Source organism: Talpa occidentalis, unplaced genomic scaffold (genome assembly GCF_014898055.3).
Source record: "Talpa occidentalis isolate TD23 unplaced genomic scaffold, MPIMG_talOcc4v2.1 talOcc4.4, whole genome shotgun sequence".
Taxonomy (NCBI): domain Eukaryota; kingdom Metazoa; phylum Chordata; class Mammalia; order Eulipotyphla; family Talpidae; genus Talpa; species Talpa occidentalis.
The window spans coordinates 36383714-36406584 of NW_023604295.1; the positions used below are offsets into that span (position 1 = coordinate 36383714).

Here is a 22871-nt window from a genome sequence, read left to right on the forward strand (position 1 = left end):
TCTATTTCATTTCTGTGAAAGATATTGAATTTTAAAGTTGTATTTTATAAAAGTTGTACTTCTAACACATATGAAACAAATTCGAAGCTACAATACTGAAAATTAAAGGGGAACTTGTGGTTAGGTAAAAAAGAAATAGGCTAGACCTACAGGGTCAGCACTTTAGATGTTACATACCACGTGAGCAGCATACACACAAATTTGCCTGCCTTTGCAGGCAACTCAAACTCACAGGTCTCATCCTCAGAAATGGGAGTACATTACAAATGTACTCTCCCCATGACAGGCATCTTATCCGATGCTCAGCTTCTCTGTGAGAAATATGAACTGAAGTATCAGGCTTCTCTTTGCAAATTTGAGCCTCATTATTATTCCATTCTGCTAAGGTCTCAAAAACCTGGTATCAATAGCAACCAAGCTCATGGTTTTATTTTGCCATTAAGTCAAATCTAATGGGTTGGAGTCATAGATAGGCTTTCATGCCCTCTGCTGGATGTTCAAAGAACAATCTACACCTTTTAGCAGTAAGAAAAACCTCATTTAAAAATGAGGGCAAGGTGGGGTGGGAGTACAATGGACTTTGGCGATGTATTAAAGTGTGTCAGTGATGTGAGTAGTATGGTAATACCTGAGGAGGGAGATCCTATGTTTCTAATACACAAACTATGATGCAAATTTTGTTACCTCAATTTTTTTCTTTTTTTAAGTGAATGTTCTTTAACGTGAGAACAGAACAAATCCATTCATGTCAAAGTTAAAATCTGCATCTTGCTTTAGGCTGTGGTGACAAAAGTTAGAGCTTGCAAGTCCCTTTTTACTGTCGTTGGATTAAGACAATTAGAAAGTCTATTAGATGCAACCAAAAAAATAAAATAAAATCTGAGATACCAGATTAAATAGAGTCATAATGACTTAGTGAACTAAGATGCAAGTACTCAAAGACGAGAAGACAGAAAAGAAATATTGGTTTCTCTTTTTAATTTTCAAAATGTCATAATAATATAATCCAATCTAGTTTTATTATTTTGGGTTTTTTTGCAGTAGTTTTCAATGGACATTAAAAAGCACTGCCACAAAACTTTCAAATGTCTGAAGGTCAGAACAATTTTCCATTAAGCATTTATCATTCAAATGAAAATCTGGTGAAACTCTAGTATCATATCATTAATAATAATACTAATAGCATGTGTTGGAGAAATATATCCAGGAACTTGTACAATAGTTATATTAACATTCAATTCAATTAATTCAAATAATTCAATATATTTTAGACATCAAATGACAATTTAAGAGATTTTATTAGAAAAGTTTCTATGAAAATAAACTTTTTCTACCATATCTACCCACCTGCCTACATCTTATTCTCACACTTCCTTCTCTATCCTCCAAAATAAATCAACCAACCACACACAAGCATACTGTGGTTAGGTTTGCACTGTCACTAAATACAAGTCACTTAAAAATAAATTCCAATCTCTTCTATACTGAATTGCATTAATGTCTTTGGCAAACTCCAGCTGCTGAAACATTACCCTGTCTCCAGATGTGCTTACACTTTTTTAGGTGTTAATTATACTGCCTGTTCTGCAATTGGAGTGGATTTTAGCACACATTGTTTATAAGTTATGAAAAAAACTCTTTTCTTGCAGTTACACACTTGAGATCAATGTAATTATAACCTACATTTGCTGATGTTTATTTTCATAGCCACTTTTGAAGATAGAACATCACCATGGAAAAATACCTGGAATAGGAATTAAAAGGTCACCATACCTAGTGTCTAGTTTTGCCTCCCACACTAACTCCTATGCATTTTCTCATTAGTTAAATGAAGACAGTGATTTATACATCTATATGTGTGTGTGTATATAGTGTATATATGTAATCTCTCTATATATATATTTCCATTTTTTGAGACAATAACATCAAACTTATCATGTCTTGTTTCATATATGTTATCTAATTTCCAAATTAATTACTTATTAATTTTTCTTGATTTTTTTCTTTTCATTTTAGATGCTATTCATTGGATTCCCATAACCGAATATTAAGACTTAACTCTTTTATTATATCCTGCCTGCTTCCCTTGGATACACTTTCCCCTTTTCTTCATTTGTCAATATGAATAATGCACATTTTAAAACTTAATATTACTTATTTACACTATTCATATCTTAAACATTTTAAGGAATTAATTCAGTTTTGTTTTTCATAGATTATAACTACCTTATCTTTTCAGTTCCCATTTTCCATTTACCAATTGTTAATTTATAACCACCTTTTTATTATATATTTTTCCTTAATCATTTCTCTATCCTTCTGAGGCTCTTTGCTATCATGTTCTGATTAGAACTGGCTTTTCTCTGGGTTATTTTAACACTATTTTCTTATAGAACAAGTTCATGGACATATCCACCATTTCTCACCTCTCCTGCCATAATTCTTGGGACATTTCTGAATTGCTAACACATGAATTTGCTTCATCTAAGTTTCTTTTAATGACACTTTAACAAAGTGGAGAAACTTGAAACCTTACTCAAAAAAAATTTACTATTATCCATCTATACCATCTTTCCATGTATTACAACCTTGATTCTCATCATCATGTCAGATTCCTGTCATTCTTTCGGTTCTTGTGACCTAAAAACACTTTTATTCCTTTTCTTTAATATTAATGGGTTTCAGAAAAGGGTGGATATGTTTGATTATGTAATGTGTATATCTCGAATATAGGAATAGGCAGGTTACAAAATTGCTATGAGAACAAAACCCAACAGCAGCTTATGTACCTGGAAGCCCTCTGCACATATCAGGGATTGGTAGAGCACATTAACACACAGTCCTAGGTCCCTTTTCCTGCTCCGTTTTTTCATGGTCACTAAAAAATGGCATTTGATAGTTAATGTTTCACGACTACTGCTATAATCAGAGTTATCAATGAGATCACTTATATCTAAGCCAAGCATTCTTATCATGGTTCTCCAAGAAATACCAAGTCTGAGGCACCAGAGAAGGTCTATAGACTCTGGAGTCCACATTCACCCACATCAAATGAGAGCCTTCACCTTGTTCTCCACATTGTGGCACCATCTGTGTCCTACATTTTGAGTAATCTCCTTTAGCTTCTGTTTATACTTCTCTCTCCTCAGATTGAGACATATCAGTGTGAGGACTGAGATTTCTTATCTTCTTCTTTGTTCTTTTATTTATTTATTTTTTTAAAGATTTATTTATTTATGCATACAGGAACTAAGGTGTAGGCCAGAGGAATGGGGGGTGCGGGGAAGGTGAAAAGATTCACTGGAGACAGACTGGGGAACAGAACAGAAAGATTAACTGAAATACTGCTAAGGGGAGGACAAGGGAAGTCAGGAGAGGTCTGCTGCACTATGTGGGTAGCTCCCTGGCCAGGGACGGAATTCATGCTGCAGTGGCTGTGGACAGCTTCATAGGTTGCATCTTAACCCCTTGCTCCACCAGGGAGGCCCCCTTAGTTCTTTCATTATGCTTTAACTCCAAATGCTCTTTCTTCCTACTCTTTCCTGTCACCAAAATTCAAATATTCTCTCCCTGGTCAGGTTCTAGACATGTTTGAAAGTGTTTCAGCCACTATAAAATTATGATACTTTTTATTGACTCTATAATGGAGGAGATTAAAACAGAGATATTGAGGCAGAGAGATGTGTGATGTGTAGTGGGGTAGAATCCTAAATTTAATAGGAACTACCTCTCGTGGAGAAAAATTGATTTATTTTGCATAAAAATATAACACAGCCAAAATAATGAGTTCACTACTTACTATGCCAGCCTTTTATGACCAAAATTATTTTCTACATGCATTATTGTGTCAATTTCTCATTTTTTGACTATATTAGTTGATCTCTGGAATTTTCTACTGAATGAAATACTTGTTTTTAAATTTAATGTTGTTTTATTTAGAGTATTTCTAATATTTTCCAATTGATAATTCAAGATCTAAAATTGATTTGATTTTATAATTTCCTCATATGGAGGTGGGGGACCTAAAGTTCCATGACTTGGGGCATGAGAGTGTTCAGGGTTTTGAGTTTGAAGGTGAATTCCAACAGTTGAACTCATAGCTGCTTCCATCCCTGGAAAGAGAAAGATGGAGACTTGTAATCTTTCTAGTCAGCATAAAACAGAAATACATGAACTGCCTAATAAAATCAGTCATTTATTGAATCACTGGAGCAGCAAAAACATTATTTGTACCCTTGAAAAAAATTTACAACCAACTTGCTGTCTGCAGTGATAGTTTAGTCTCTACTGAGAGAAAATTTGCTCTTAGGAACTGATTATATCACTGATGAATCCATCAAGAAACATTTACAATTTAGTAGCTGAAATGAGAAGAAATACACTTTTTGGTAGATCAGAAGACAAGATTCCTGTAAATACTGAAGACATTTTAAATAATGTTTCCATCATGGGAAATGCAAGTCTCACTAGAATCATTGAAATACTACTTCTTAACTTCATTATTTTATATTTATGCTTGCAAATCATACCTAACACAATGAATTATTTTAAACCTTTCTTTAAGATGAGTAGCAAAAATGCTAAGTTGTGACGTTTGCATTTAAATTACACACACATAATAAGAAAAACCTTTCTCCAATTTAAAATAATGCTTTGAAATCAAAGTTCTTAGCTTTTAGACTATGCACTTCACCACCCATTAAATATTTTTTAAAAGCACTTCTTCAAATTGAACACTTTGAAAGACCTTGAACTTATTCCAATAGCTTTTTTGAAAATCTTCTTTTAGTATTTTGAAATACTATTTTTTGAGTCATAGAGGAAATAAGCAGTAATTTTTTATAGCAATATCGTTTCATTTTTTCTTTATTTCACCTAGTTCTTTAGCTGTTTTGGAATGATTTGATTGCTTTCACCCAAAACAATAGTAACAATGATAAAATCATCTTTAAAGAAGAAACTGACTCTTGAAGTAACCAGGCCCTTTAACTCTTTTTGTGTGTTAAATTTAATTGGAAATTAGTCATACCCATTCATTTACATAGTGTCTCTCTGTTTTGTGTTACAATCACACAATGAGTAACCCCATTTGCAGACCTGCTGGTCTGCAAAGCCAAATATATGTCCTACATGGCCTTAGTATAAAATGTTTGCTGCCCTCTTCTTTAAAGATTAAGATTTGATACCATCATGGATTCCAAAGAACTTGCCACAATTATCAAGACAAAAAATACTTACATATTAAGCAATAAATGTATCACTGGAATCCACCTATATATATCATTCTAATGTATAACTTTGGAGTAATTACCATGTTTTTAGAATCATAGATTTTTGTACATTTGTATTTTTCTTTTTTTTACCTCACTGGTTTGCAAAACATAGTAATTCAAATGCTGATATAATAATTGAAGGATAGAATTGTGTAGATTATGTCTTACATATTTCAACATTTTTCTTAAGTGGTTAATTAATTAAATAATCTTCTAATTTATTAAGGTTTCTCTACGTTACTTTTCTCTTTTACAATAAAAGGATAATGATAGTGTAAACATCTATGAAAGCAGCAAAATTATTGTAAAGTGCTTAAAACAAGGCCAGACACACAAAAATTACTCATTAAAGGTTTATTATCATTTTATCATTGTTAACATTATTACATAACAAGAATTGTATTACTCTAGGAATATGCATTCATTTTATTTTACTTTTTTTTTCTTTCCCCTTCTTTTATTTCTAGTAGCATTTCCCAATCTACTTTATTTCAATGGTCAAGCAATAACTTAATTATCATTATTAATATTACAAGCATTAAGGTCTTTTGCAGTTAGGAAGTTTAAGATGACATAAGTTAAGCCTGTAGGAGGCTTAATTAGTGAGAGTTAACACTGGCAATTTGTACCTGCCTCATACATACCTATAACTTGTACCTTTTCCTCCATAATAGACACTTCTACTAAGCACTGTCCATTTTCTAGGTGAGCTGCTCCTGGTGTGTAGAATACACAGTCAATGGTAACTTAGCTATTATTCTTCATGGGGTGCTGCACCAAATTGACTTGACACAATTATTAGCTCAAATTTAGTTCTGCCACGACCATTATCAATGTTGTGCTTCAGGCAATAGGATATTGACAACTGCTCTCTGTGGTAGGAACATTTTACTATTGCCTTACTACAAATTTAGCCATTGCTCTTAAATTTGTTATGAAATTCACAAAGTATTTATTTAATAAGCATAATGAAGTCAGTGGTTTCAGGAGCTTTTTAAAATTGAAGATACATAATATCAGTTATCAATTTTTTCAAAGCATATTTATATACAATATCATGTGATGGCAAGATGAGCAGGAATTATTTTGTTTTCTGATACATTAAGAGCTCCAAAAGAACATAATTAAAAATGCCTGGCAAAAATTTATAATTTTGACGGACTTCTCAGTGAAAACATCAAGGTTTTTATTTAATTTTGTAAAACCAATACAATTACTACTGAGATTTTATAGCCATATTATTTCCCACATTAAGAATCACTCCAATCAATGGCTTGGTTTATTTTAACATTATACTTCTTTCTGCTTTTCTCCCTTCTCTATCTCATCCCTTTCTCTTATATGGGAGTGGTTAAGAAAGCCTGAATTTGAGTCACAGAGCTAGTATCTATTACTCGTGTTTCTTAACCTACAGGTGCCTTTATTTCCTTATCTTTAGTGTTAAGAATGATAGTGAACTGGGCCTCCCCAGTGGCTCAGCTGTTGAGCGCTGGGTTGCAAAGCTGCACGCGGCCTCTGCGGCACGGTTCGATCCCCGGCTGCTCCCCAGCCACTGGAGGAGGGTTCCTCATGGCGCACAGACCTCTCCTGCCGCCCGCTGCTCCCCTCAGCAGTGTACTTCGGTCCTTCTGCCTGCTCTGCTCCCCGCTCTGGCTCTGGTGAATTCTCTCACCCTCCCACGCTTCTGACTGTAGCCAGTGCTTGTGTAAATAAATAAATAAATAAATAAATAAATCTTTAAAAAAAAAGATAGTGAACCCCTCTTAGAGTTTCATGGACGGATTAATGAGAGTAGAGATGTCAAGTGTTAGCACGGAGCATGGCACATGTCAAATGCTCAGTAGGTACAAGCCATCATTATTATCATGCCCTTCCAAGAAATTATGTAAGTGAAATACATTCACTTTCCTAATCTAAAATAAGTCACAGGACATTTACATGCAGAACCCAAAGTTTTGGGAAATAGCATTTCAAAAGTATCCTAAAATGAGCAGGATCCTGGGAGAGCTAGAAGGAGAGCTTGCAAGGGCAGCTCCTTGTTATTCTCCGTCCAGTTCTTTCCTCGCCTCAAATCAAATCACTCACATTTAATCACTGCTGGAAGACTAGCTTTTCTACTTGCCTTGAAATAAGAAAAAGGAAAGATTATCTCTGAAATTGTGGAAGAAACAAGGTTCGAGTGATGGGATGGTTGAAAGGCAACATTATAGGGGAGATCAGATCTGAGGAGAAGTTAAGCCAAGATGAAGGAACGTCCCCAGCAGGGGTGTCCCTATGGATTCTCACCTCCCTGTCATCCCTGGAAAAGCACTGACTTGCTTTCTGTCTTATCAGTGCTGAGGGGACCCAGCTTGGATTCACATGAGTTGGAGAGAAAAAGATTCAACATAGATTTTATTGTAATGTACTATTTTGTTAATAATATGGACAGATAAAATGGCAGTCCCTTTCCTATGATCTCAAATTCTCTTTCCTAATAAGCAAGACATTCTTTTTCTACCTTAAGCACTTGACCCCCCCCTCACCTCCTAATTTCCAAACGTCTTTCTCTTTATTACCTCTAATGTCTGTCTTACTCATGAATAAGGAATTTTACTTAGCTTCACAACTTTCTTTTCAATGAAAATTTATTTTCATTTAGTTTTTAAAAAATATTTTTAATAATAAAATTCAAAACTCCAGTGACATCACTTATTTTTCAAATACAAATTAAGTAATAAAACAATTAATCAAACAAATACAAAACTTTTTCTTCTTTTTTAAATCACTTACACTTCTACTTATTCACACTATCTTCTAAGTCCTTGGACTTGTAAAGAGAGAGAGAACTGATTTCTATTTGAAATATAGATGGATTTGGAGAGTTTTAATGATTTTGTTTCCTTCTTCTTTTTCCACCCTTACTGAAAATTTGCATATAATCTTTTTCAAAATCACTTCATGTGGTCCAATGAATGTTCTCACTGTTTATACACTTGAGGAAGGAAAAAAAAAAAAAAAACAAATCTGGTTGCAAATTTCCGTCATTTAGAGTTGGATGATTAGAGAGAAAATAGTCCATTAAAATAGAAAATTTGATAAGAAAATGTTGACACAAAATATTTTTTTACCTCTAGCATAGGTGCTGAAAACACCTCCTTGTATTATGCTTAGAATGTGCCACATTCCTTGTTGGGTTATGGTTAGAGGTCGCTTAATGCTTAAAGAGATATGTTGTTCATTCTGAGAATGCAAATAACATCAGTGCCTGATGAACACCCTCAAATCATTTTAAACTGGTAACAGAGAAGACAGCAAACTATTTCAGGAAAGTCATTGATAATACTGTGACTAAATGCATCTAAACTGCCTACCTCCCAGACGCAAGAATGAAGAAATCTTCCCCGTGCTGGCACATCCTCAAGTTTATTTCTTTCCTATACAATCTTCCTTCACTCACCACTTAAAGTTTTCTTTAAAATACTGTCATCCTCCTGTGGTGGCATCACACATTAATAAAGGATTTCCTTAATGGAAACAACCTTGTGGTTCAGAATCTGGCTTTCTGAACTCAAGTGATACCACCCACTTAGTTTGGTAACATTTTCTGGCATCCATATAGCAGAGATGGTAAAAGAAAACTGGATCCAGAAATGAATCAGGATTGGGTCAGAATAATTAAGTAAAAAAGGATTATACAGGACACCCCTGGGGCTGGATCCAGGAAAAAATTGATTTTACGGCTTCTGTAAAGTAAGTATGTTTTAATTTCAGTCCTTAGAATATCTCCAACTTCAAACTGTAAGTTCATTCTCTTCTTGTTCTTCTTCCTTTCCCTGCTCGTCCACCTTCTTGCCTTTTTCCTTGTTTTCTTTTCTCTTTCTCTATAATACCTCTCCTTCCCCTTTTTCTTCCAAAAGGGCATAGTAGGGATTATTTCTCCAGTTTTGGTAAGTAAAGTGTGTCACCCTAATGTATTATGGACAGGAAAACATATATTTTATGAGAGGGGAGAAAAATTGAGAAATACAAACACTGGGTGAGCCAAGAACTGTAAAAACTGTAAAAACTGTAAAATGAATGACTCAAAAGATGCAACTGGGCCCTGGGCTTTTGTCTGTGATTCTCAACAGCCTTTCCCAGATAAAAATCACATCAGACACTGCAATGCATTGGGCTGGAAAGACCTTCCTTAAATTCCTTTTATGATGACCTCAAGGCAAGTGTTCTTTCTATCTTTAATATTTCTAATCAAGATAATCAGCAATCTGAGTTAAGTAATCTTGTCAGGAACTGTTAGAGAAATTTCCTGTTTTCATATATTATAACATCAATAAAGTTCAATCCATTCTAGCATCTGATATTCAGTCACAATTCCTCTCTTAGTTCTTTTCAGCTGAAGGCAGTTTCTATGAGGTCCACAGAGTAAAATCTCAGACCCACAGACCAGAAGAGCAGAACAATTTCAACTAAGTTATTCTCCAAATAGTGGTAATAATGTGAAGTAATTTCTGAAGAAATAAAATGAAGCATGAGGAAGAAGTAAAGGTTAATATATCCACTCTCATCTCCCCTTTTAAGTGTTTTAATGACCCATTTCCTACATTCTGAATTCAGGATGAGAAATCATATCTTCCCCTTTGTACACATAAGGTGGCCAGGAGTCTAGAAAACCTATTTCATATTCTAATATGGAATAAAATTCTCAAGTATAGCTAGACTAAGAATTTGTCAGAATCAAAATAAGGAATTGAACCCAGAAAGCTGTGTGACAGACTATACTTTGTGAGAACTCTTCCAACAAATATGAATTTGAATTTATTTTATATAAGTAGGAACAGTAAATCATTGACATATAAATTATAATTATTCTTGACAGGGGAGCCTCTGGTTCCAAGTTATTTTGACCTAAAGATATGTGCATGCTATCTACGTGCAGAGAAAGGCAATGCTAGAATTTAAACTTTTCCTTTTTGAAGAATGCATTGTGGGGATGCAGAGGCTGAGGTCTCATTGATTAAATCTTCTTTAACTGGCTCCATGGTCATTAGTGGAGGCTGAAAAGACGCTTTACCCACAGGCAGTAGATTTTGTATAAATGCTTCTCAGACTTCCACCTCTATGCAGATGACACTGCTCTCTTATCCGTTAGAGAAGGGAGGGTTCACTCCCAGAACATTTTACAGTATCTCCACATATATCACCAATGTCTTTCAAGTGAGGGCTCATTTTCCTCTCCCCCTCTGAATAGTGCCTAGAAGGAAGACTCAGAAATGCAACCCCATAATCTTGTATGTAGACACATTAGACCTGCAAGTAGCTGGACTCGACTCTCTGCTGTGAGCACATGCTTTGTGGGGTTGTGAAAGTAGAATCTGAGTTTTTCATCCTTACCTCCCACTCAACAGAAAAATATCCTATGAATTTTTCACTTCCCTTATGGAAAACAGCTCATTTTATGCAAATATTAGGGAGAATAAAAAACATTTGTTAGGAGAAGTAAAAATATAATGGAGATCCAATGGGGAAAGGGAATCTACTATGGGTCTGATTTCAGACTGTCTTAAAATATTACTCTCTGGAATTTGCATCCAGAAATGACTAGTTAAGAAAAGGTTACCAGAGATCACAGAGAATACCACTTCCTACTGACTCTGAATTTTTTCAGAAAGAAGTAGCAGGAAAAACAAGAAACACAACTCTGGGGACCACCTCCACATCAAAGACTATATTCATTTCCTGTCCAACCATCCTGAACTGCCCTGGGACGAGATAGGAGATGTGCAGTAGGTGGAATAAACTAATATTAAACTCAGTGTAGGAGAGAAAGAAAAAAATTAGGAAGGGGTAACTGAGCCTATGATCTCCGAGACAGAAATCAGTAGAAGAAAATTTTGTAATACAACTTCAGTGAAGGAAAGTTTAAATGCTTCTTAAGCAAAATAAGATCCAGAATAATACCAGTGGGATTATGGAGGAAAAGATAGAATGAGAAAGGAAATGAGGATTCTGGAGAGCAAATCCTACCTTTGATGAATCACTTTATGGGAATGTCTGAAAGTTCAGTATAGAGGCTGTACCTATGTCTAGAGATGAGGTGACTTAACCATAAGTGTCCAGCCCAAATTTTTATTGACTCCCTAACCTCAATTCTGGATGTTGTTGACATACACTATATAAATCCAGTAGAATGAAAAAAGTAGACAACATCTTCTATGAGAAATAATAGTCACTTTTCTGAACTGGTATTTAAGAAGTAGAGATAGCATTTTAGAAGCCCCTGACCTACTGTACATAGTAGATATGAGATAAATTGTTATTATTTTGTTTAAAAATTAAAATTAACACTTGGCATACGTGAAATAAAATAGTGACTATATTATTTTGTTAAAAATCTATTTCTTCCCAAGTATTTTCTTTTCTTGTCATACTGACTTCAGGGTATAGAGAATGTGATTTGTTTTTATTTATTTATGCATAGGAGAACTGGGGTGTAGGCCAGAGGTGCTGGTGTTGAGAGGATTCACCAGAGTCAGAGTGGGAAGCAGAGCAGATGGATCTACTGAAATACACTGCGAAGAGGAGCAGTGGGGAGATAAGAGAGGTTTGCTCCACTATATGTGGGTTAGCAACCTGGCCAGGGATAGAACTTAGGGTACGGTGGTGATAGGACTAAGACTTCATCCCTGTGCTACCAGGGAGGCCTGAAAATGTGATTCTTATGCCCTGTACTCATTATTACATGCAGTTTATTGAAATAATAGGTCAGCCTTGATGCCTTTCACTCATGGTCATACCTGTTTTGGTAAGTTCAGGAAAATTCCAAAGCAAATATGTAAACTACCATCAAGGAAATGTAAAAACATTAGATAAATATAACTGTGGCACATAGTAATATAACTGTGGCACATAAACTAACTTAAAATTTTAACAGTATAACTGGGTAGCTTTCTTACTCAAAATTAAAAACAGATTTTTTTTTAAAAATGCAAAGTAGGCTAGTAAAAGAATCTTCCTAAGAGTGAGTGAAGGGCTAAGATCAGATTGCATTCTTGCCTTTAGAAACTCAAATGATGCTTGAAGAAACATAATTGCATTTATTTATTAATACCTCTAGTTAAATAAAGAAAAAGTAGACCACTTGTAACCATGTTAGCCCCTTGGGTTTATAAGTTTTTTAGAGGGTCAATAACCTATTTCCCTCTGTGCTAAATGGAAAGTGTTCTTGGATTTTAGGAAAAATAACAATCTTCACTGGAGTTTTTAGTTATCTGTCCCCCATAAAACATTTCTCAAATAAACAATGTCTTTCCCTTGTTAAATAGTGACTTACAAGAAGCCAATAGTGAAAATTATCACTAAGTCTTTGAGTACTGAGTTTTGAGTTTAAAACATTTTAGTTTATTTTTTGCCCTTCATTTTCTCTAGCCGTGAGTTTCTGCAGAACAAGCTCAGTTCATAGATTGAAATATTTTCCTGGTCTAAGTTTCTGAAGTGCAGTTGACAATCTCTGCCATGTACCCTTGAGGAAAATGCGGTACACTGCACAGTACCTTAAAAGGAGTGTTTCCTAACAGATGGTCTGCATGGGGACAGTGCTTACCAAGAAGTGAACTATCAATAGTGAAGTCCCAGAAATCAATGTGATTGCTTTTCCACTTATAGTTAAGGCTCAAAATTACAAGTAACGAAGACCTCAATTTCCGCCATTCCCTACCTCCCAATGCAGAATGGAAAATAACAGGAAGAGTATGATTGGGGTGGGGGTGGAGGGGCTGGGGTTTGGGATCAGGCAGGAGCAAGATGCTACTTGTGTGGTTGGGGAGAAAGGATATGAGCACTGACACTCCAGTAACCAGCTCAATTATTTTGGACTCTGCATTGGCAGTAATCTGGGAAGTGTGTTTTAATGTTACTGCAGATACGTGAAACACTAAACAAAGGGTAGACACTAAAAGCTGAGAGGTTTTTCTGCACCTTAAACCTTACCACCCACATGGAAGGACCTGCCCTGTGCATCTCTTCTCTTCTGCTTGTTTACTGAATGATACGTTTAGTTTCATTCCCACAGCCATCTGAGTCACTTTCCCAAGACACATTTTTTTCTTCTTTTGGAGTCTTCTGAATTTTTCTCAGATACTCAATACATGCCTTTGAGTCTCCAATAAATTATGCGTTATTCTGCAGCCAGAAATATTCTTCTCAGAGGTTCATTTTTCAATTCACCACAAAAACATAAGGTTTCAAAGGAGAAATCCAGAAGTGTGCAGACAGCTTACCATAAACAGGGTCCAAGTCTCCAACTGCAAAAACAGCCATAGTGTGTCTTGGGGAATCAATTTGGGGTCTCAGCCAGCACTGAAGGCAGAAGAGAAATAGTCCAAAAAGGAGAGCCACCATGCAAATTAGTAGCAAGAACCTGACACCAGAAGAAGCAGAGGAGGTGTTAAGGGGCATGCAGTCATGTTAAGAGTTCTTCTTGGGCCTCCCCAGTGGCGAGGCGGTTGAGCGCTGGGTTGTGAAGCTGCCCGCAGCCTCTGCAGCGCTGGTTCGATCCCTGGACACTGGGGAGGGTCCCACATGGGGCGCAGACCTCTCCTATCTCACCTGCTGCTCCCCTCAGCAGTGTACTTCCTCACTCTCCTTGCTCTTCTCTCCTCTCTGGCTCTGCTGAATTCTCACCCTCCCACGCTTCTGACTGTACTCAGTGCTTGTATAAACAAATAAATAATTTAAAAAAATATATGTAGGGAAAAAAAATAAAAGAGTTCCGCTCACTTCCCGGAAAGGGAGAAAGAACTCAAAAGAACTCAGCAAGATTGACTAGTAGCAATCTGGATTCCTTAGCAACCCTCTACCACTATATACTCTCACTGAACCTGGCATATTTCAACGAATTCAGAGTGGGTCCAACTTGTGACATGATGATAGTCATTTCCTCTTTGGAAACTAGAGAGTTGTTCTAAGGAGAAATGTCTTGGTTCCTTAGTTCATCCAGCCATTATTCCTTTCATTCAGTTCACTCAGTTAAGCAACTTAACAGATTCCGGATATTGTGGTTGGGGATTCAAAGGAAAACAACACAGTGTCTCTGTCTTTGAGAAGTTAACCACCCAACTGACAGAGCAGGTAATGCTGGGAGATAACAACGCTATTAAATTTTCTGAAGGACTAACTCTTCAAGGAGATAGTAGTCTTATTTTGAATGGCAGTTAAAGTCAAAACTAAAATCATTGGAGTAATCATCTAGGGAGATTTCAAGGGAAAGAACAATTATTTTACTGCTAAAGATCTCCAACCCAGGAATAAATGTTCACTCTTTAAAATAGTAATTTCCCCGCCACAGGAAGTGTTTAAGTGAATACTGGCCAACAACCTGAAAGTTATGTCTATATACCTTGAGTCACCTGGCCCCTAAAATTTCCTTAAGCTGTGAAACCTCCATGTGTCTCTCAACTATTTAAGAAAAGGGGTATATATATTTCACTAAAATTTTTATTAAAAAAATATAGAGGGGTGTGCTTACCAAATATACCAGTCATGAGGATATTGATCTTTATACTTTGAGCACCTGATGATGAAAGATGTACAATTAGTGGTGGGCCTCTAAAATTTCCAAAACCCAATTTTTTTCTGGACCATAATATTTATTTTGACTACACTTGTATCTCCAGAAAAACCATCTACACACTGCACTTCTCTCCAACACAATTAGGCAAATGTTTACCTACACCCACATGATTCAAGCCACTGAGAATACAAATAAGCATGAAATTCTCAAATATGTAAACAGATGATTGCACTGTAGTAGTTGGCATTATTACAGTTTTCCACTGCTCTGTTATTCATAAAACTATAATCTTTAAAATGCAAATTCTCCAGGGAAGGTTTATAATCTCTCCTAACCTTTAACATCTGCATTGGTAACAGCATCCGTGACACTCTGATTGGAGGAAAGAGTTAGGAAAAATGGGGAGAGAATGTGTGGCCATGCCTGTCATTTTCCAAGGAGTTAGAAGTTGATGTCTCAGTCTGGCTTGTCAAATCATTTGTGATTAGGCATTATCATTATTATCAGGCAAGTCATCTAGCACAGTTCAGTCATTCCTGAGATAAGTTTTAAAAGATCACAGAAATGCAAAGCCCACAGTGTGATTTGCAGAAAGTTTAACTTCCCAGGTATAGATACTTATTCATTCCAGGACCCTCTGTACACCAGACAAGATACACTAAATGTATATGTATATATATATATATATATATATATCAGTAGATATTTTTCATATTTCAATATATGAAATCCTGTTAAAGTATTCTGGGATTAAATGGTGTAAGTCTGTTCATCACAGCCCGATAAGCTTCTTGTTGGAACTACACTTAATCATGTCTTCTTCAGCTATTGTTAAAATAACACTCAGTACTTTTCAGCTTGAAAGCATTCATAAATGTCAGCTAATTTATTGCTCCCAGCCTCTCTAAAGAGGTAGCGTGTAATGTTTATCACCATACTAGTCAGAAATAACCTTTTAACATACGTAAAGTGTCAACTTAAAAAATTTACTCCAGACATTTAAGTCAAAACTCAGTCACCCAAACAAAAAGTATTTTGTTATTTGTTTTGGGGGGATAATTTTTGTTGCACTTAGAGGCTTTAGGGAAGTATATAGGTACAAACACTGGGGGTGAAGGGGTGGCAAAGGGAATAGCAACTGAAATATAAAATATAAATATAAACTGAAATATAAAGGGAATAGCAACTATTTATAAAAATATAAATAGTTCGCGTGGTCATCAATGCAAGATTTTAAAAATAATTAATGGCATATATTTATAAAGGAATATTATCCACTCATCAAAAAGACATAGATTGATATTTATAATTACAAGCCTTTGTAGGGTAAGTAAAGTTTCAGGCTTTTCTGCCCTCCCACCACTAGGATTGATGATGAATCCTGCAGTCCTGAATGCATGCCTGATGGCGGGCACCTGGAGTAGGGGGTGGGCATCGCTAGGTGGGAACACCCGGGCTGAGAGACTGCGACTGCACTTATAGGGGTGGCGTTACTGGGACGCCAGCAGAACAGCAGAAAGAACGGAGCAGAGATGCAAAGGCCACGAAAGAACGTCAGAGAGCCCGAAAGAGTGAAGACTTGCTGGCTGCTGGGAGGCCTGCCAGCACCCCTGCCTGCCGTGCACCTGATAAAATCAATAAAAGCATATAAAAGCCACCAAGGACACCAGGACTCCTTCTTACACCATCTGCATAGAATCAGAGATCCTGCTCCGTCCCCTCCCACCGTTACAGCCTTGTTAATTAAATAATACAACGCAACTCTACTTTTGGTATGTTATTTTACATAGCATATCTGACTTTAGAGATGGGTGTAAAGAAATTATCATGGTATCCTGGTCCAATAAAACAGCTGAAGCTTCTTGCTGTTGAATATTCACATCTAAGCTGATGGCCAGGAGTGTTACATATAAACCTCTGCTTCTCTTTCATGACGTTTTAAGAGTAGACCATCTACTTACTGTAATAATCTCAATTCTAAATATTATTTTATTTCTTAGTTCTAATTTCTGAGCTTCTTAATCTTTTCTTCAGAGCTAATAATTTTCCCCAATTTGGAACCAATATGACTTATTACTTTCTTTTTTGATTTTGTGATAGAGGTTCTGATACAAAATAAAATTGTCAGGAAGCAGTTTCCCGGCGAAATATAAAGTGATCATGTAATTTCAGATTTGCAGGTATTTTGGTGGTAATTTATTTCATCCTTAGGATTTCACTCACCCACTGTTCCACACAGAGTGAAACAGTTAAGTGCGGAGGTCACTAGTGGCCACAGATCTTAAACCAGAATATGGGTGTAGGGTAAGGAAAAATGTCAAGCTTTTCTGCCCTCCCGCCATCAGGAAAGATGATGGATCCTTGCGGTCCTGAATGCATGCCTCATGGCGGGCACCTGGAATAGGGTGTGGACATAGGTAGATGGGATTCACCTGGGCTGAGACTGCACTTTAAGAGTGGCGTCACGTGGATGCCAGCAGAAGCCGAGGAGAAGCCAAAAGAGAAGCTGAGAGAAGGCGGGAGAGCCCAGAGTGAAGACCTGCTGGGGGCTGGGAGCCCTGCCAGCCTCCCGGCCCCCCAGCACCCCTGCCTGCCATATGCCCAATAAAAGACCTGCAAAACCCCTGAGGGCTCCAGAACTCCTTCTTTACCCATTCTGCATGGGATCCTTGAAAACCTGCCCTGTGTCCATTTCTGCCCCTACAATGGGTATTCTGATTCCCTGTGCTTCCTGTTCCTTACTATTATTTCTTTCCATATTTCAAATTGTTTTTAAGCAAATGTTTTGAGTTATTAAAAATTTAAAACTGAGTATCTGAAATAATATTGTAATTACTCAGATTTTAGATGTAAGCTCTTTAGGGTAAGAAAGATATTTTTTGAAAATGAAGCTATTATTCAGAGATTTATGTATGCTTGGTCAATTTGGGATGATGGTGCCCAAAACAAAACATATCAGAGAGAAGTGAAAACTGACAGTGATATTTAAAATAGACATTTCCAAAAACCAAGTTTTCTAGATCTAGTTATAAAGGTCATTTCTGTCCCTACCCAAACAATTAGTGTCCTACTTTACTTGAAGCTTCAGAGGATTTCCTGACCTACAAGAATGGTTAGATTAATTGATATTTATCATTCTTCTTAGTGCAAAGAATCTGTGGACCTAAGATTAACTAGAAATTCATTGATTTGATATATTCAAGTGAAAACTGCTGTTGCTTCATCAACTCTGCTAGAATCACCTATAATTCCATGTGCCAGGAATTCTTCAAAATCTCATGTTTATTAACTGGCTTTAATACTTGCAGTACTGTAAGGTAGGATGACATTATTATATCCTCATCTTTACAATTGAGAAAATTTAGTCACAGAGAAATTAAGTAACTTGCCTAAGATAACATAGCTGGAAGTGCAGAGGTTTTAAACCCAAATGATCTGACTGTGGAGTCCATATTATTAGCACTGCAACTGGGAATGGTAAAAGCCAGCTGTAGCCTCATGTTACTCTGTGGAGTATTTGCCTGAATGCATTCAATGTCCTGTGTTCCAAAATGCTTGAAGAAAATAAAAATAAGAAAAAATTAGAAATGAGAGCCTTCAGAGTATCAATGAATAAACCAAAGTGAGGTCAGTTTATAAATTGAACATAGAAAATCCCCTATTTGCAATTAGAACTAAATTCCACACCTGGCTCTTAAATGTTCTAGCAGTTAACAGGGTAAAAGAGAAATGGTGATATAGTGTTCTCAAAAATTAACAAAAACATGCAACATTACTCACCAGATGCACAACTATTTCTGGTATAGACAACAGAAAACATCAAGCTACAGAGCTTTTTAAAGAGGACACGGTTAAGAACAGGAACAATGTTTTTTATAGTACTCTTAGAATAAATGCAATAAGAAATTCCATGGGTCATGCTTTTTTTTTTTTTTTTTTTTTTTTTGATCATTCCTTAACACAGGCCAGAGTACAACTCAGGAACAATAATTTGAGGGACAAGATGGGTGCTAAATCCTATCACCATGAGATTGGTGGCCTGATCTAATTAAGCTGGGGTAAATTATATAGAGTCTAGAAGAATTAATGAGTTGTATACCCCTCAGGTCTTTTACCAGGTGAGTAACTTTATTTAATTTATATATTGATAAAATGATTTGTAGTTAAAACTCATGCCTAAGGAGTTAGTCCTAGGTCCAAATCCAACTTCTGCTTTTTACATGCTTGAGCAATATACTTCATTTTCCAAATATAGGAAAGATAGTGGCCTGTCTTGAAGAATCTATTCATACAGTTAATTTATAGAACCTTGTATATGTATGATCGCATTTATGTTTTATAAATTACCTTACCCATATATGTAAGATGGGCCTCCCCCCAAATACTCATATAGGCTTTTACCAAGGTGTCCAGAACAGGCTTTTCCAATACTTAAATACTAGTAGAAGCCCCACAGTTAATTGATTACTAACTCCCTTTGGGTCTTCATTTCTTTACTTGAAAAGGAGACTTGTAGCCTCATGACTTTAAAATCAGCTTATAATGTTTCTCAATAACATATTTTCCTGTCATGTTGACTGGAGAATTAGATTCAACTTTTATGAAGCTTTTCAAACACTAACTCTTTATTGTTCTGGGTCAAAGGCAGGAGATGAAGAAGCAAGATAAGGCAGCCATGAATTCAAGAATTAGGTAAACATATCAGCAATCAAAACCTCATTATGTCACAAACACCAGAACAAAGAGAAAAAGGTAAGTCCAAATTTAATGCAATAAAACAGCAATGGAGAGCCAGGCAGAAGCTGAAGTAGTGGCATAAACTTAACAGGCAGCAGATGATTAATAGCAAACTGACCCACTAGAATTAGGTGAATGATTCTAGGGCTATGGAAATCATTCCACCGAGCATCATCTCTTAACCTGTTGGGTGTTTCAGAGCTCCTGGCCTGGAGTTCATAGGCAATGACAATTGAAGCAGCTAGCTGACAGTGAGGCTGCACCCAGAAGCCAGGGCTTGGCACAGGTGCATTTCCAACACTTGCACTAAGTCACAGTGCATTACAGACATCATTCATCAGTTGCAGCATTATTAATGGCACCTTCTCTATATTTCCTGAATAGAATTCTGAAAGCCATTAAGTTTACTGCACAAAAAGTGAGAAAATAGAGTCAATTAGTCACATAATTTATTTCAAAGCACTTTGAATTATTCACCGAACCCAGGTTAGAATTTTTCTTAGTTTGCTTTTATTTGAAACGTAATTATCCAGTAAACTGCCACCCATCATTACCCTGACATAGGGATGCAGCCATAGATAGTGATCTTTTATGAACTTAAAGAATCCTTGAAAACTCATGAGTTGGGAATGCAGTGAACAAAAATACCTAGAAGTCAACTAGGTCCTTTATTTATTTAAAAAGCTGATCATAATGGAAGTGCATCTTCACCGTTTTTAGAAAATTTAAGCCGTTTGCATATAAAAATAATTTACTCTCTTTTCATTATAATAATCATTTGAAACACATCAGGGTTTTCTAAAATTTTTTGAATCTTTTTATTCTTTGAGTTTTGAAAATGCTAAATAAAAATATGAAGCCTCTTGCTATTTACTTACATTTCATTTTCTTCACATGGTGAGTCCGAGAGCACCAACTGAAACACATGTTTAGAACAATAAGATCCAAGCATCTCATCAGTCTAAACCTTTAATACAAACAGTGCCTAGAGACAATGTGGGTTTATATCATTTCTTTTTTTTTTTAATTAAAAACTCCATAGCAGAGTCTATTGTTGGCGCACAGAATTTTAATTGAAAAAAATCTCTGGGTAGATTCTCCAGCTAAGCAGTGACAGGAGATATATATTGTGAGTCAGATTCCTACCCTGCACAGCACTATAGATGGATATGAAATCACTTTTTTGTTTTTTCCATAGACAGATTTTGCTTGCTCTGAAGAGCTTTTGTTCACCTTGCATATCTTTGTTTCACATTTTAGGTAAAGGGAGGATGTTTATTATTTGTGAGTATTATTTTTATGCAAAGGAATCAAGTTCCCTACATGAAAACAGAAGTCCATTCCATTAGCATCAATGAATGTTAAATATAAGCATGAAGAAGTGATTTTGACCTATTGTGACTAAGGTTGAGCTAAGATGACAGAAATTCTTTTTGAGATTTACGTTTCTCTTTTAGAAATGTAAAGAAGAGGTGAAGGAAATAACAGTGATTGCTTAGTATTATAAGGTCCAACCCATAAACATTAACACAATTACCTTAGTTGTGTGTGTGGAGCCTTTTAGGTCACAATAATAAGAGACAGAGTGGGGAGCACAACAGGCTGATTTACTGAAATATACTCCTAAGGCGAGTAGCAGGTGAGACAGGCGAGGTCTGCTGAGCCATGTGTGGGTCAGCTCCCTGGCAGGAGAGCAAATTCAGGCCATTGGGGTGATAGCACTGAGACTTAACCCCTATGCCACCAGTGAAGCCCCTTTTTAGATGTTTTATTTGTTTTCTTGAATGTTTGCTTTTCAATTGAAATGATATTCCCTCTGCATTCAATGAGAAATCTTTAAATATTATTTATTTACATGTAGCCCTAAAAATTGGGTTGGTGAGGTCAAAAATATATTTTTCCTAGGCTACAAACATAAAAATATAAATAAATGCAGTAAGAAGTTACAAAACTTTAAATTGATAGACTTGGGTAATCTATAAGATATGTCTCTTTTTTCCCACTTAATCCCAAACCTATCTTCTTTAGTACCTTATATTTACTCCACCAAGTTCACGTGGGCAAAGCGATTTGTGGAGTTACAGATGGAACCACGAATTGGCCTTCAGAGATTATAGTAATGAACAATTTATAAGCACACAAAATGAGTTGCACTCTCTTTTGCTAGAATGTTGCAAATAGATTTGCATACTAACTAAGAGGAAAATGAACATTCAAATTTTGTCCATAAAGAAAGTTTATTTACGAGTAGATGAAATCATTTGGGATCCAACTAACAGATAAACAAATAAAGCCAGCATTTCATTTTCAAGTCACTTCCTAGTCTTCTGGTGTGCTGCATGCCAGCAAGCAGTACACAGTATTACATTATTACCACATCACTGCCAATGCATTGGCTGTCAGACTTTGGGGTTATCGTGAAATGGCAAGCAAAGTCTTAATGTATTTCAGACCTAAATCTTTCAAATATATTGCATTCAAGTAACACAGCAGGGGAAAGATAAAGCCTAAGATGTTTCTGTCTACATTGTTCGGCACGGAAAAACTGTCAAACTCAAGTATGTATGTAGGCAACAGTAAACATATCTTACATTAATCTGGCCATAGCATTTTGATTTTCAAAAAGTTGACAGTATGCAAATTTTAAGTTGCATTATATTACTTCAAAAGCAATAGAACTAAAGAAGAAATAGTACTAGTGTCAGAGACCATTTCTGTATCTCTGGCCCTTAATGTATTGTAATAAGTCATAAGATGCTGGTAACACTTTCTTAAAGGAAATCTTTTAAATGTGGGAGTAGTTCAATTACCCAAAGAACAAATCTATAACAGAGCAGGTTATAGGAGTACCTCCAAAAATCTTTTCCCAGAAAGAGAGATGGTTACCTGGAATAGTGGAAAATACAAGGTTCCTGTCTTTGAGATCACTGAAGCAAAACTTAAAGGTGTGGATCTCGACATATTAAAGAACAAGCTGCTCAAGGTAGTAGGATGCCGTCTGTTTATCTTCCTCTCTCTCTCAGAACTTATTAGCTTCGTGGTAAGTTATGCTTTCCACCAGAGCACTCAGTGGTAGCTCCTTGTGACTGGCAAAGTGCATGCTGGGTGGGGTCAGGAATGTTGGGTGCATGCTTTCATGTACTGAGAGTTCAAGGAATTTCAGTTTAAGGTCAGAACCTTGATACTGTTTGTCAAGCCCTTAAAAGCAAGGGTTATACAAGCCAACCTGCAAAATTAGCTGACTGTTTAATTTAGGATATTCATGTGCATGCTTTATTCCAGGGTATTTCTGCTTGATATTTTTTTTAATA

The 22871-nt window shown here is 36.1% G+C and overlaps 1 protein-coding gene across 1 annotated transcript; it reads right to left on the minus strand.

Annotated features, from left to right (window-relative positions):
- Positions 1 to 3975: 3975 nt before the first annotated feature.
- On the minus strand, positions 3976 to 20512 carry TMEM207 (transmembrane protein 207). Its single transcript, XM_037526594.1, has 4 exons — positions 20439 to 20512; positions 14779 to 14823; positions 13532 to 13671; positions 3976 to 4112 (listed from the first exon to the last, which is right to left on the minus strand). The coding sequence occupies exons 1-4, from the start codon at positions 20510 to 20512 to the stop codon at positions 3976 to 3978; spliced, it is 396 nt and encodes a 131-aa protein (XP_037382491.1).
- Between the last annotated feature and the right edge of the window lie 2359 nt (positions 20513 to 22871).

Coding starts and splice junctions, on each gene's coding strand:
- TMEM207 (XM_037526594.1), bottom strand. CDS start 20,512: ATGCTTGGATCTTATTGTTCTAAACATGTGTTTCAGTTGGTGCTCTCG. Junction 14,824..20,438: donor CCATGTGAAGAAAATGAAAT/GTAAGTAAATAG, acceptor TTTCATCATCAG/GTGCTCAAAGTATAAAGATC. Junction 13,672..14,778: donor CCTCATGACTGGTATATTTG/GTAAGCACACCC, acceptor TTCTGGTGTCAG/GTTCTTGCTACTAATTTGCA.